Here is a 16,184-nt window from a genome sequence, read left to right on the forward strand (position 1 = left end):
ACAAACCCAGCAATCCTGCTGCGAGGGAAGAGCTTCACCCAATTATTAACTCTCAAAGATATGGGTGCTGCTCTCCTGGAAAAATACAATAAGCCTTTTGGTAAGCCAGCTGTTAGCTAACCTGAAAAACATCACCGGGCAGTTTCTTTTGTTGGAAGTGGTTCAAATGAAATTACAGCCTTTGCATTTATCTTTCCACTTTCTTTACTTTTGTTAAGTTCACTTGTTTGGGTGAATTAAACGTCTCTTGCTTCAGCTGACAATAACTTCCTCCTGCTAGGCAAAAAAAAAAAAAAAAAAAAAACTATTTCCATGTGTCTTCTAAGAGGTATAAAATCACCTCCTGCAGAAAGTTCTTTACTTTTTTCATAGATAACAGGCGAAGGGAGAGGGAGACTCAGCGGAAAGTGGAAAATTGATTGGAAAGCATGAACTGGCAGGCAGTGATGGCATGAAGGCGAGGTGACTGCTCAGGGAGTCAAGAGGATTGGGCAGAATGGTGCGCTGGAGGTGAGAAAGCAGCTCTAGCGCTGAAGGAGTTCTGTTTGAAGCGGCTCACCATCTTTGGCGGTTTGGAGTTTGGAGCCCTTGTGCTTCCAAATGATGGTGGGTGGCGGCGAGCTGACCACGTCGCAGATGATGTCGGCGCTGTCGCCCTCGTTGAACTCTTGCGGACTCGGCGCGCTCTGGAAGGTGATCCTTTCTGTTGAGAAGTATTAGAAATCCATTTAGATGTGCTGCTTTTTTACTTAAAACGACCAAAATCAGTTCAATTAAAAAGACTGTCATTAAACTTAAACTTGTTCAGATATAAGGAGGTGTGTGTGCTTATCTCATATAATCTGAAAGATGTTATGAGATAAAAATAGAAGGGTAAATGCAGTTGTTGCTCTGCAACCACCACTAAGGGATGACATGCAAGGGAGACATACAGAATTTGCTTTTGCACACAATACTGGTTAAAAAATAACCAAGAACTTCAACCTATTGGGGTTATAAATTGAATGTCAACATAAATTGGTGCATAACAGGGGAAATCACTGGTCAAGATATGCTTTGTTTATGAAGAAATACCTGCAAAAAGTAACATGCATTTATTTTCAGGCTGCACCTTTTGCTTTGATCCCCTGATATGAAATTCTTTGCAATAGAAATATAAATTGCTGTATAAATGCATGTCACGTTTCAGATTTTTATGCTTTCTTCCACTTCGGAGTTGTTCTTGTTTTGGTCTCTTACATAACATTTAACAAAAATTACATAAAATTACTGAAGTTTATGGTTTTGTGAAACAATGTGAGAGCAGGTAAGATACTGACAGCTCTTCTTAAGCTATCTGATGCTGTCTGACGCTGGATAGAGGTTATTTAAGTCGGGTGAAGGTCAAACTAAAACATTGCACCTAGAAACCAACACACAGAAGGATGAGTCATTTGTAGCAATCAGGAACATTTGTCTCCCCCTGTAATGATGCCAGTCTGTTGGGTTCAAATCTCTCTGAGCTCCGTTTGATGAAAATCACCTGTTACAATGAATATAATGCTACTTATTTCCCACATGCCTGCCAGAGAGCTCTTAGTGCTCATTAACTCTTCATTTACCTTGAAACTTGATATGATTTGTGCATTTATATGTGTCGTTCTTACTACAAATTGAATTGGAGTAAGAACAATTCTTTGAATTGCAAAGAAATGCTAAATACACGGCTTGGAGAACCTGTTGTGATGTCTGCCTGTCCTTTGAAGAGCTCTTGTGGTGTGTCGGTGGCTCACAGTTCAGGATGTGATACTGATTGGCAATTTGAAGGGGAAAAAAAAACTTTGATAGGTGGAAAAACGGGTTAAAATCTGACAGTACTTACGGAAGATCTTCACTTGAACTGTGGCTTGGGCCTCCTTGTCTGCGTTTTTGGCCAGACATTTGTAGATGCCAGCGTTGTCCACGTTGGCGTGGTAGATGGTGAGGATGGACGTGGACTCGTCGCTGCGGCTCACAGAGATGTTCGGCCGAGACAGGAGGATCTTCTCGCCACTGGGGGAGAACCAGTCGATGTCTTTAGCGTCCCCAACCACTGCGAAACAGAGAGGTTCACAACACCGGGTCACTAATGGAAACCAGGAACGCAGAAGGAAATGATGAAAAGTTTTCATGGTAGATCAATAAAGTTTTATTCTGATGTAAATCACCAAGGATGTGGGATAAGATGGGATTTTGTTGATGCTGCCGGAGTGTCACGTGAGAAAGTGATCAATAAAACCCACAAGACAAAAAGCAAAAATGGGAAATGAAATAGACCTAATTTATTTCTCTAAATACCTCTTTAAAAATAAAATAGAAAAACATTTCTTTCTGAAATCTGAAAAATATGGCTAGTAGGATAAAAAGGAGCGGTATAAATTATTTGTATCTATTGACGAGAAGGCATCTTTTACTGACAGGGGAAAATATCTAACAAGTTTTCTTCTCTGTTCGTTCATTTTTTATGAAGCAGAACACAAACTGGTAATGTTGTCTTCTCATAAAGAACACAGAGCTCTAAGGAGGGCTTATTGTTTAACACGGAGCAATTCAAAGTCAAACTGAAGCCATTTATCTTCACAGAGCATAAAAGACATTATAGTTTAAAGCGTCCGCAAAAACTTTGCTTCTATAACTTTATTTGTTATAGTAAATTTTTGTCATGTAGCAGGTAAATCATAGTGTGTCCCATGAAGCTGAGATTTTATTTTTTTTGTATTTATTTTTTTACATATTTTGCCATCCAATCGTAAATTACATTTTCTGATTTCAATATTAAATCCAGGTGCTTGTTTGAGACCCTGATGATCTACAATAGCTTAAAGTTATGAGATCTGGATAAAATAATGTGTATCTTCGAGAGCTGATGCGATCATATCATAATCAAGACAGCAGAATCTTGAATGCATCCTTTTATTGTCTACAACAGCTGATACCATGTGCACGCAAACTTTCTCCTAAGGGTAAATTGAAGTCAGATTAATCACATTTTTTCAGAGTACCCAGAGAGATCACCCACTCGCTTGGGGAGAATGCAGAAAAACAGGCATCTTGTTCCTGCAGGCTAACAACTGTGCCTGTAGCTTTACGGGTCAGGGGATCATTTACTGCACAGAGTTGGCCCTGTATTATTAGGTGTTGGTCATTTTAATTTTGGTGACTATTGGTTGCCGTGGTAACAATAAAAGAAATTGTCAATGATTAGCAACTGTTCATTGGCAAATTTGAACAGGAAAGAAATGTCAACCTGCTATTTGCCAATTTGTAGAACATTAGGGATACATTTGAACAGAGCTCCAATGCAGACGCAGTCCTCCTCCATGCAGCAGTCCAGTGCTGTTGGTGGGTTTGTGAATAGACGAAATGCTCGAATTCTTGAGATGCCCTCAAAAACCACTTACAAATGCCTACTGTAATCATTCAAACAGCAAAAATACCTTAAAATACATTAATAACGAGAGTGGAAACCATCTTAGCGCCACTGCAGAAGCTACAGTCGTCCAAAACCTCACGCCTAAGGGCACAGCCAATCAAAGCCAAGGAAAATGAATGCTGATCCTGGACTGGCCAGTCAGCAGCATATCAAGCAGCGCAGAGAAACTTCAGCTTCCCAAGCTGCATTTTTCTTCAAGTATTTACCATTTGCTCTGCTTTTGTAAGCTTTTCACACAAATACAAAAACAGTTGACATATTAATGTCATTTGGCATATTAATGCACACATAATGTGATGACATGGGACGAGATGCAGATCTCGGGCTGAAAGTGGAACACGTTCTGAATGACTTGGCATCGTTTCAACTGTGGAAGTTAAAAACCGTCTGAAATCTATCCCATAGTGACTTGGGACATCTAAAGCGGAGAAGGAACGTCGTGGACCAGCTCAAGCTGACTGACCCACAGGATGAGGAGAGACCTGGGACACTGCAGAAAAAAATGCAGCTCCAGCTTTAAAAAGAATTGTAGTATTGGTTATAAGTAACTGAATGAACTTGATCAAACTTTATTTATCTTAGAAATTAAATAAATGTAATAAATTAACTTGGATAAACTTGATTTGATTATTTGTGACTAATATAAAGTTGGACTTTAATCCTTTTTTTTCAGTATATAAAGATTTGCTTTGTATGATTTTGCAAATGGTGTCAATCTGTGATCTCTGATTCAATCCCTTTTTGCCATTTCATATCTGAGCTCTGTTGGGTGTGTTGTAGAGATTAAACCAACTTCATTGACACTTCTTATCAATTTGTGACCTGATTTTGGTTTACACTGTTCCCTACTCTTTACCTGACTGTACTGTGTCCTTCATTGACCCTCTTTTTTTTTTTTTTTCTAAATTTTCTACTTTTATTAAATGCCCTCACATGCTACTCGCAGAATTTTCTGGATGAGTTGAAATTTGCATCTTGCTGAGCTAAATGAGGCGTGTTCTCTTACCTTCGCAGAGGAAAAATTTGGACTCTCCGACGCTGATTTCCCCTTGTGCTGGAGTGATTTGCACCTGAATAGCAGCTGAGTGGAGAAAAGAAGACACAGAAAAATATGCATTAATGGGGTTTTTTGGGGGTTTGCTTTCATCAGGAGAAGTGGTGACACTAGGCCACAGCACAATGAGGCAACGCTCAGAGTTCCTGGAGCACACAATGTTCAGTCCAAATCCCATCTGTGAATGAAACGCTGGGATGAAATTTCTATGCTCACTGGAGTGCAACATCACAGCATGCACAATGCTTCTGATTCTGACTCAAAGCTGAGATACTTATCACAAGGCTGTAATACTTTTATTTAACATTTGCTGTAGGCCTCTCCTGTTTGCTCTTGCTCTGGGCTGAAGACTTTCTTCCTGCTCAAGGTCCTGCTGAAGGTTTAACACACATCCCTAAAGCTTTAGATTTCTTTCTATTTGTTGGAGTCCTTGTGATTCTCTCCTCGGAGCTTTTCTCTTTTATTGAGAAATCATTCAATATGTGCCTTTGACCTGTAGCAACAACATATCCGACGATGTAGACAAACTTCAACTTGCTTTGCATCAGAAAAACAGGAATCCATTACAGGTGATACAGGTAAATATGGAACAGCTGTAGCTCAATAAGTTAATGTCAAGAGGTTAAAGTCTTTCAATAAAGCCAATAGTTGAAACTCATATGTTTAATAAATTAATTACACATAGTGATATAATTCAAACATCTACTTATTCTAGAGGGCTGTGACCAGCCATAGCAATGGAAAGTTGAGTGGAAGAAGAAAAAGTTGGATGGAAAAGGAGCACAACTCTCACAGTTCTTCTGTTGAAGTACTTCTGGACCTGAACCAGAATTGTTTCGCCTGAGTTAAAGAGATAAGGGACAGCACTGTTTACTGCAAAGTCCACTTTTCAGATGGAAATAAAATTTTGCTTTTTATATGGAAATTAAGAACAGAGATTGGAGGAAGAACTGAGGGACACAGAACCCGCTTCGTTTGGGGTCCAGTGTGATGGTTCCACACTCGGTGATGATCTGGGGTCCTCCAGCTAGCAGGAGGCTTCAGAGCTCCTCACGGAGATGCTGATTTTATCTTCCACAAGGACTCGGCACCATCCTACACTGCCAAAAGTACCAGTCCAATCCCCATGGTAACACCAGTAAACAAGCCTGACCTGAGGCCTGCAGAAAATCTGCTGGTTATTGTGAAGAGGAAGATGAGACGCACCAGAACCAACCATGCAGATGACCCAAAGTAACCTGGACTTCATGAAAACCTCAGCAAAACCGGAGGCTGGTCTCCTCCATGCCACATTGATGCAATAACTCATCCAAAAATCTGTTTGTTTTTTTTCATGAGAAACTGAACTTTTAGTTTTCATTCAACCTGAATAATAAAAATTTACCAAAGAAAGCACTTGAAATTAAACACTTTGTGTGGACTAAAGCTTATAATCTCTGAGTTTTACTTTCTGAATTTAATTCAAATAAATAATATTTTATAATTGCGAGGCACCTGTTGGTTTGATGCACGGTTTAATCTCCGGGACTCAGAAGCAGCCGCAAACACATTCAGCTATACAAAATAAGCGTTAATTTATTTGCTTAATCTTTAAAAAAGGATGTTTTTTTCCCCCAAAAAAACTCTACTTGTCTTCCTCATCCTGCTTCTGCTGCCAGGTGAGAGGAAAGGCATAATCTCTTTAATCCAGGAATATCCTTTTTCCCTGAGACGAATGTGCTCTTCAGTACCACCCGAGCGGTGACACCGGGAAGCAGCACCTGCTGTTTGTTCCTGCCTGCGTTCCGCCAAATCAGAAGCAAAAAATAATAAGCAAACCGTATTTTTCTTTATTTTAAATATTGAAAAGGCAAATTACTTCTGCTTGTTCCTCATCGTTTGTGCAAATTTAATCACTTTTGACTGCAACAGGGTTTACTGTAAGACTTTTATCCTGAGCGCTGTTAGCATAGCAGTGAAAGAGCGGGCTGCAAAATGCCAGCGAATCGTGATCCAGCGCTGACAGAGAGATCCCGCTGAGCCTCCAGCACGTCGCCGCTTCACACAAATGAGGAACGTCAGTCGCAGCTTGATTCTCGCCGGGAGCTTCGCGGGGATGGCTGGCGGGGTCTCGCCACTCACACACAGGTAGGCAGCTCTCATCCCGGCACGGGACGCCATTGACGTTTCCCGGAAGCGACAGCCACTCGGCTTTAGAACAAACATCTGGGACGGAGAGGAGGAGGCCGCAGCGGTGGGCCTCTGTTGCTCTTCTTCTCCTCCTAATGCCTGATTTGAAGATCGTTGTGGGAAGTCTAGTTTCAGCCAGAATGCCTGAATAAGGAGCAGTGTGTAGGATTTAGCATATGACGTCTCCATGCGTTATATTATTGCTTTATGGTAAGAAGACATGCTGCTAATTGAGGAAGTCGATACAGTTTATTTAGTCGCTGAAGATGTTCACATGAAAAGGCAAACATTGCTTCTCTTTCTTTTTGACAGGCTCCTTGAAAAAAATGTTATGTAAGCACAAAAAAAAAAAAAAAAAATCCAATCCTGTTTCACACTTCTTGAACTTCGTCATGGAAACATGAATTATTAAACTACTGTATTTCAGTAACTTCTGTACCTGGAACTTTTTTGTAGGTGTGTCGTAGTTCGGCAACAAGGTTTTGTCCTTGAAAGCAAGACATTTCTGTTTCCAGCCACTTGTGGGGATTTCTCTTTAAGTGCCAACCTGACAAGTCGACTTGATGTGCAAATGGACAAAAATAAAGGCTGCAAATTCAAATAATTCAAATCAAAATTGAACAAGAACAGTTGTTTTAAACACAGTTTGTCTTTTTTTAAAGTCGCCACTTAGTTTTAACAAATAAGCAAATAGGTGTGAGTTTCCTTTTGTCTAATTATTGCAGGGTTCTTATGTTTCACCTGGCAACAAGACATTTCACCTCAGTTGCTCAACTGAGGCATTGAGCAACTTCTAATATCTTAAATGACCATGCTGAAACACACATCCTGCAATAATGGAGGATGTGTCTACCTCTAAGGAGAAATGACTAAAGTTGGGATTGTTCGATGCATAATTTAGAAACTGGAAGGAAAGAGTTGATCCAGCGTCTTTACAGAGGAAATGTAGTCGGAAAATGTCTTGAATATTCATGATTGACGATCACTGAAACATTTGGTAGAATAAAACTGAAGAAAAACAACAGTAGAACTCAGAGCTATACTTAATAGTGAAAGTAAGAGTATTTTCACATTATGTCGAAGGGAAGTCGAGGGATTGGGATGGATCAGTTGTGTAGCCATAAGAAAATCCTTAATAAACATCGGACAATGGAGGGATGGAAGGTCAGATTGGATGAGCATGTCATCATAGGTGGTTCTCAATAACCGCACCTGATTGGACAAAATTAATGTCCTTCGCTCCATTTTTATTCTCTTTATTTTTTTATATCAGGACACTCATGGATCGATCACCAGGTCCGGACCCGAACGCCACCTAGAAGTTTTGGAAACTGCTCAGACTCTCCCATCATCAACGAAAGGACTTGGTGAAAAATGAATGCCACACTGGATGGAAATAAATCTGGCGACGTTACAGAAGCTTATTGAAACAAAGGCACAGTGAATGCCGGCTGTGATCAAAGCAGTCCAATGAAACAGTGTGTGTGACTGTTTTATGGCCATGCAGAGTATTTCTGGGGGCGTCAGGAAAATTCTGGTCTGGTTCCTAATTGCTTAAACAAACACAAAGCACACAGGAATGTGCAGCATACAAACGCAATTCAACGGGTAATTTCAGAGGCTGCTAGAATGAGAATAAATCCTTTAATAATGCTGCATTAAGCACTTTCCAAAAAAAAAAAAACGGAAATATTGTGATTTTGTGACTCAAGTACAAATAATATTCTTAATTTGGCTTTCTCAAGAAGTCATGTAAATGCCCCTTCCATATTTCTTTCAATGTGAATAACACCAGCCTTTGTTCGAAGTCAGCATGAATGCTTGAGAGCCATGGAAAACCACTGCCCTCCCAATGTTTGCTTACACGGGCTGGAGGTCGATACAAAGACAACAGCGTCTCCATTTCCTTCCTTCGGAGAGTGAGATCACAAATACGCCATGTTGTAAACTCTTAACAATGCCTCCTAAGACTGAGATGCCTGGCCCAAAAATCACATGATGATATCTGCAACAGTAAAGACAACAGAAATGAGTTCAGGTGGTGTGGGAAAGGGAGCCGTTCTCAGAGCCATTTTCTCCAGGTTGTTCTGCACTCTCTCCAAGATGGAGTGGTGGTGCAACAAAAACACTCTTACTCTCTCTACTGAGACAGTACCTTCACATTTAGCTTCAAACTTTGAACAGTTTTATTAAAAATAGTCTGATAAAACAAACAAAATAAAAAGCAGGAATCATATTGCAATAACACATTTTATGCTTATTTACATGCCCTGTTAGGTTGCATAACAAACAGCATAAAAGCCTTTTGCCTGATTTTCTGCTATATATAGACTCAATAAATCACTTCAACACGACAGATAACATAATGTCGACTAATAGATCTCAAAAGGTAACATGTCATACTTTAAGGTTTTAGGAGTAAAGAGAACCACAGTGAGATACATTATCCACTGATGGAGAAAACGTGGCACAATGGAGAACCTTTCCAGAGTTTTCAATGATAAGACCTCGACAGGAGAGACAGAAAGACCAAAAAAACCTTCCTGTTGATCCCCAACAATTTGTATAAAAACTTAAAAGTGAGATTCGATTAACATCTGTGCTTTAACCTTTGAAAAAAATGAAGTCATCTTTGGCTCAACAGCGACCAAAGTGACACTGCAAGCTAATATACATGTATCATGTTCAACCATCTCTTGATTCCAGTCATCTATAAAGAAAACCCTCCGTTTGCATTCAAGGGTCCTTCCACTCATACTTCAGCTTGGTTTGACTCCCACAGCCACAAACAGCAACGTTCGTTCACAAGCAGCACTTCGCTATCGTTCAGATCAGCAGACTTCCACAGGTCTGCAGGACAGAAAAACGCAGGGAATCTCAGTTCATCTGGACTTGGAAGAAACTCTGCTTCGATTAAAAAAAAAGAAAGAAAAAAAAACAGAGAGCTTCTGTACATATTTCAGAGCTCCAGTCTTTGTTATCAGATGCACGGCTGTGTGGTTATCTGGCCCAACATAGCTTGATCCTCCATAAATATTTGTATCTGCATCCAAACCAAGTCCTGCACTCAGCTAAAGAATATTAGACACGGTTCAAGTCAGTGGTGAGAAAATACCCCGGAGCTGGGCCCTGAAGTTAATGTTGGAAGCTAAATTATTTGACACAGTTAAATCAAACATATTTCCTTGCAATGCTATCGGTATATTTTGAGACTGACTGTTGGATAAAATAAGGTTTCTAGCCTCCCAAGGCATCATTTTCATGTGAACTCAATGTCAAAGTGATAAAAATGAAACCTTGCGGCCATTACTCAAGAATCTAAAAAAAAAAATGAGATTGGCATAAAAGGCACATAAATTAAATATGAAATTTCTTCCTACATATTTGACATTTTATGTGCAAAAGAAAATATACAAATTTCCCAAAGTCCATGAATGATGAACAGCCATTCCAGTGTTTACCAAGGAGTGATGAATAGGTCCCTGACACATGACGCTACCACGTTATGTTGCTTGTTGAATGATGTCAATTTACAGTTGAAATAAGACAACCTTTTATTTCCTGTTCAACATTAAGTGAGAATGAATCTTCCTGTTTCAGCTCAGTCAGGATTATCTGAAATATGGCTCCTGTCTACAGCAGTTATTGGGGCACAAACTGGGCAGGTTACCAATCTATCGCAGAGCAACACAAACACAAAGGACAGCACATAATTAAGGGTGATTTAAAGAGATCAGTTAACCCACCATTTCTGATTCTTGACTGAGGGAAGAAGCTGGAGTACCTGAGAGGACTCGTGCAAGGACAACATTCAAACTCCAGGCTGTTTTTTTTTTCTGTCAGGGTAATTCTGAACACGTTAGTGTGTGTGTGTGTGTGTGTGTGTGTGTGTGTGTGTGTGTGTGTGTGTGTGTGTGTGTGTGTGTGTGTGTGTGTGTGTGTGTGTGTGTGATCAAGGCAGCCAAGGAGCAGATTGTTACCTGCTCTGACTGGAAAATAAAAAGAATCACACACACACACCGAAATGTTCCCGAGCTCATCAAAAAAGCAAGTGGACTGCTTTGTGTCACTAGATGCAAAACATCTATGTGAATAGAAGACATTAGATGCTATTTGCTCTCTGCATGAAAAGTTGAAGCAAGTAAATTATGCCACAGAGATCAAAGGAACCCTACACTGTGGAGATGCTCCCGGCTTCAGCAGGATTGCCATATTTGGTGCTCTGGTAATGGGAGTTGATGTGTTATTTACAATCAAGCAAACCTCCTGAACCGCAGAAGATCTGGATAACAAACAACTCTGAACACAGAAGCTCAAAATGCCAGAGCGTATTGACTCACGTACGACACAGAGTTTGTGGAGATAAAACTCCAGGCTGCTTGCTGCTCTGTGTCGACTCCGACTTCCAGGCATCGTTTTGATTTTTCAGGGTGGCACAACAGCACAGGTAGATATGGAGGATTGTAGGATCAAACTGAAGCACCGTTTATTTTTCTTTTTTAACAGACATGCTGTTCACTGACACAAAGTGGTGATGTTACATTCAGAGTAAATGCAAGCAGAAGCCCTCATGTACATCATCTAAATATGATTTACAGCATTCATAATGTCTTTATGCAAAAGAAAGGCAAAATTGAATTCTTCAATTTTGAAGAGCAAATATGAACATTGGGCTTCTGTCACATCTTTACACACCAGGGGAACAGGAAGTGTTGATGGGATTTGGTTGCTCATCAATGACTCTCCACATGCATGTTCACCTTCCAGAGTTTCAATGGAATAGTTTGTCCAAGTGTTAGAATGGCCTTGTCAAAGTTCAGATCTCAATCCAGCAATGTTATGTTCACAGATCTTCTCCTTCCCGTCTGGCTCAACTTAAAGCTGTTTTTCAAAGAAAATTGAGAAAAACTACTCATTTAACCAGTTGTTACCAATTAACAAGTGGTAATTATCCCTTAGGAGGATTTGTGCTATTTGTTAAGTTGAATCCAGGTACAATTTTTTTTTTTTTTTTTGCCTTGGCAGAGGTGTATATGCAAATTTTTCACACAACTTATTACATACACTGACTTGATTTATTCATTTAATGTAAATTTAGAGTAAAAGAAAAAGCCAGAGCACAGTTAAAGCTGTGATTCGCTCAGAAGGGATTTTAGAAATGGTGTGCTAATACGCTGCTAATCCTCCCCCAGTACTTTGAAGCAAATATGCCTGTGAGGTTTTCGTAACAATGACCTAAAACCACTGCGAGGAGATGTGAGTGGTGGCCATTCTCTTATGAGAGGATTATGGACTTTATGGGCTGTTTCTGTAAACAGGCATTTAGCAGCTGAACCGCAGAGATCTTTATCAGCAAATTATGCAACATTAACAATATTTACACAGCCGACATGGCATCTGCTTGCAATGTTTTACAGTGAGGGAGTTTGAAACAAAGAGAAATACAAACTTCATCTCAGAAAACTTGAAGTTTGAGACAGTTTGTTAAAAACAGAAGGCCAATTGGAGCTGGGCCGGCGCCGGTGGCTGGCTCCATTACCGGAGAGGCTACAAGAGTCAGTTGTAGGTGCTTAACATGCAAGACATGTCAGAGCAAGCGCACACCATGCAAGGGCAGACAGACAGCACTCTGCGGCTTTACAAGGATGCACACATCTACGGAAAACACACTTGAGAGGCAGCTGTGTGTGAATTTACAGCGCCCATAAGCAGATATGTGCCTCATTTGATTCCGAGCGTTATTTGTCTCTGAAAAGGTCGGAGTATTGGGACCGGCGACTTGAAAAGGATCCAAGAGCACATCAACGACACAATGTTACCATCTCAAAGCAATTCACACAGAAACACATTTCAAGAGAAAGCTCCCACTGTTTCATCTCTTACTAAATTAGAGTCACAGATTTATGCATAATTACGTTCAGACGGAAGCAGCAGCTGTTGGTGGAATTTCTAGTAAATCCATAAGAGGTATTTTACATGCAAAACCAACTAGTTGCAGCTTCAAACAACCTCTGAAAAACTTGGTATATGCAGAATACATACACGTTGCCTAGTTTGTTTCTTAGGTTGACATTGCTGGTATTGGATTGTTTACCTTCAGAACTGAACTTTCCTTGTGATATAGATTCGACAAGGTGTAAGAAACTAAGATTTTGGAGTATAATGACATGACAGCATCACACGGTCACTCCATCTGCACCTTCATGATGTTAATTCAACGATGCATTGCAACCAAAATGTTTGTGAACGCACAAATCACGCTCCTGTGTTCCTGTGTGAGATTAAAGTTGAGGTGTTACGTTATGTAATCTTCGGAGTCGGCTCGAAGATTATTGGGGACACAAACAACGCATGACACGAACACCTAGAAGAAGTTAAAAAAATATAATCTCCACACAATTCTTTGAAATATATAAAAATAATATATTCATAAAACATTTCTGGCGCAGCTGTTAAGGCGCTGTGGTTGTTTCAGGTTATTGTCTAGGTACCTTTGTGAACTTTTTGACAACGTGATGAATTGTTTCTCATCTGATCACAGCCAGTTTTTATTCCCTGCAATTTTTCTGTCACTTTGAGCCTTTTTTTCATTTCCTATGTTTTCTGTTATAAAAGTGAGTCTCAACAGCTAATTTAAGCATGTTTACCCTGAACAATTTATTTTCATTATATTGTGTCTCATTTATTGCTGATCTGTAGGATAACAGAGACTAGTGCTTTTGATGTTAACAAATAGTAAGATAAGTTATCGCAAATAGAAGATCTGCACAAGAAATTACATGACAGATGGTATTTCATTTATCTAAGAGAAGTATTTCTTTAACGTTATGTTTCCAATTTGCTTTCTGGGACAAATAAACTAACTGGCTGAAAGCTCCTTCCACACTGGCACTGCTACTTATCATTAACCTGCTGTGCTTTAAGGCACTGCTCCAAACATTAAGCAGCTGTTTCTATGGGCTCCTTGTTGATCTCTTGCAGAAAAAATAAAATAAAATCCAGAGATTTCTTATCTTCATATTCTCAGTTCTTCATTATCACAGGTTTGTATGGATCAAAGCTTCTGTCAAAGCCCAGTGGGGTCCAGCAAACTGACCAAACACAAAACATTTGTTTGAAGAACATAAGAAAATGTTGGAATCTTTTTTAACCTGCTATTTTACTACTGGGAACAACAAAGAAGAAAAAAAAATCAATTCTCAGCTATAAGAACAGGATGTACAGCAGTTTAGAAACATAGCTGTTCAGAACTCCTGTTTCACCTGCAGTTTCATCTTTTGCATTTGCAGTAAAAGCTTTTAATTGTCATTTTAAATGTACAGACAAAAAAAAAAACAAATAGCAATTGCACTTCAGACTAAATTTCAACCTCTAAGTACAAGCTAGCAATGGCTGTACTTTCTGAGTGACTCCTCAGAAAGTGACACTGAACAACCTTGCTGTGGTTCATTGTGAGACCAGACAAAAGTACAGCTTTCATCCAGAGTTTGAGGCAGGTTCATGAAGAACAAAATGTTGCTCGATGTTTTATTACGACCTTGATCGTTCAAGTTCAAAACACAAAAACCTCAGGAAAGACACCGAGCTTCAGTAATAATAAACTGTCAGATTTGCATCAGAATAACTCAAAGTTTAAACTTGAAATCAACACTTGACCTGATAATGAACCCAGTCAGAAATAGTGAACAGTGTCCAGCTTTCCAGCTGCAGTTAATAAAACTTGCTCTATAAATTGTTTAGAACACTGTTTTTACAGTGCAGCTGAAAGACCATGGGAGATTGGCTGATTGATTATGAAGTGATCCCAACTATTACGTTTTGGTTTAAACAATGATAGTAAAAGAAGATGGTGATTTTGGGACATGTGTTCTAGATAGCTTCATTGTTTCATTTACAGTTAAATAAAGTATTGGAACTCCATTATTGGGGAAAAAAGCCGACTGTGTACACATTAGTTCTATACCAGCATTAGTGGTAACAGGAAAAGGTTTTTATTTGTGCCCTGTAGCAGTCTTTAGGCACATACATAAGGTGTTGTAGACAAAGTACTCTTTGGTTTTGCTGAGGAAGTTACTCCACTATTGGCCAATTATAGCCAGCAAGATTAAAGTTCATACAACAGTTGGTTGAATGATGCCAAACTTTGCCTAATGAGCAACTCTGCCACACGTTCACATTCATAAGTAATGGCTGAGCATGCATGTATGTGCATGTGGTGTGGGACAGATAATGCCTTGGCGTAATTGGATGCAATTTTTTATTGCCTTAGATCAACTGCAGGAATTTATCTGCAGCCATCCTGGAAAAAATGTGTTCACACTCGCCTGCATTTCAGTAAATTGTTCCTCTTTAATATGATATTTTTAGCCATCTTATTATAACAGCACATAATTACAAAGCCGGGACTGAATGCAGCAGAAAAAGGCTGAAAGGTTGAAAGAACATCATAATGCTCTGGAGCTACCAGATAAAATTGTGCCATTAAAAGGATACATGTAGAGCCAGTCAGACTAAAGGACAAAATTGTTAAATATTATAAAACACAAGGCAAAGGTCTACATTTCTCTTTCAGCTATGTAAGCTGGAGCACTCGTACCACTCTGCACTAGATCGCCATGCTTGTGTTAAAAATATAAAAGGTCTTTCCAAAGGCTGAATCCGAAGAAGAGATGGAATTATTTGCACAGGCCATTTCATTTGTCGAGGTGCGGAATTGTGGATCACTGGATCTCCATCTGAATCCAGTGAAAACAGAATATTTAGTTTCCTTCCTTCACTTAATACTCTTTATCTTTCCTGTAAATTAGACGTTACGGACCTTTGTGTTAAATAACCAAAATGTCTTATGTAAAAATACAACGGTAAAATTTCTCACACATTTCCTCAACAGCTTTCGTATTCTTAGCATTTGAATGAAGTGGATTTTTTTTTTTCTCATGTTGTTAGAGAAGAATCAGAATTCACAGAAAAATCAAATTGATTCTTGGTTGAAGTTTGGATAAGACTGTGTTTATTTGGAAAGTTTCGCAGAGGCTACCCTTCACCTACTACTTCATGTAGTTCAGTTCTCTCTGCAGCAGACGCTGTTTGTTACACAAAGGTTGGTAACAACAGCAAAGGTGGAAATGGCAGTTAGTGCCCTTCTGACTGTTTATTTAATCCCAGTTTTGCAGAACAGATGCAATTACTTTAGGAACTGCCACTACAATGGTGTATATAGACAGTTGCTTTTCAGTTTGCCTTTTCCTCTTCTCTTTTGCCATTGTCTCTAGGAAATTGTGTGAGATCATAAACGTGTCATTATGAAGCATCTCTAGGAGATTCAGAGGCGGAGCCGAAACTGCTTCATGTTGGTGTTAGTCTACGTACAGCATAGGTATCGAACGTATTCTAGGGAACATCTGAATGTGAATGTTTCCTTCTTACTCAATAACTCATCTGAATGAGTATAATAGAAATAACCTTTATTGTCCCTGTGGAGGGAAATCAAAGTGAGATGGAGGTTGAAGG

At 39.5% G+C, this 16,184-nt stretch overlaps 1 protein-coding gene across 13 annotated transcripts in view; it reads right to left on the reverse strand.

Annotated features, from left to right (window-relative positions):
• Positions 1–16,184, reverse strand: part of ncam1a (neural cell adhesion molecule 1a) — a 261,999-nt gene that overhangs the window by 74,980 nt on the left and 170,835 nt on the right. For all 13 annotated transcript variants that reach the window (XM_055046945.1, XM_055046943.1, XM_055046949.1 and 10 more), the window contains exons 2-4: positions 4,458–4,532; positions 1,862–2,071; positions 560–703 (exon numbers count right to left, since the gene is read on the reverse strand). In XM_055046945.1, the coding sequence (XP_054902920.1) occupies positions 560–703; positions 1,862–2,071; positions 4,458–4,532 (429 nt within the window). The remainder of the gene's footprint in view (positions 1–559; positions 704–1,861; positions 2,072–4,457; positions 4,533–16,184) is intronic.

Source organism: Poeciliopsis prolifica, unplaced genomic scaffold (genome assembly GCF_027474105.1).
Source record: "Poeciliopsis prolifica strain line A6 unplaced genomic scaffold, Auburn_PproV2 SCAFFOLD024, whole genome shotgun sequence".
NCBI lineage: Eukaryota > Metazoa > Chordata > Actinopteri > Cyprinodontiformes > Poeciliidae > Poeciliopsis > Poeciliopsis prolifica.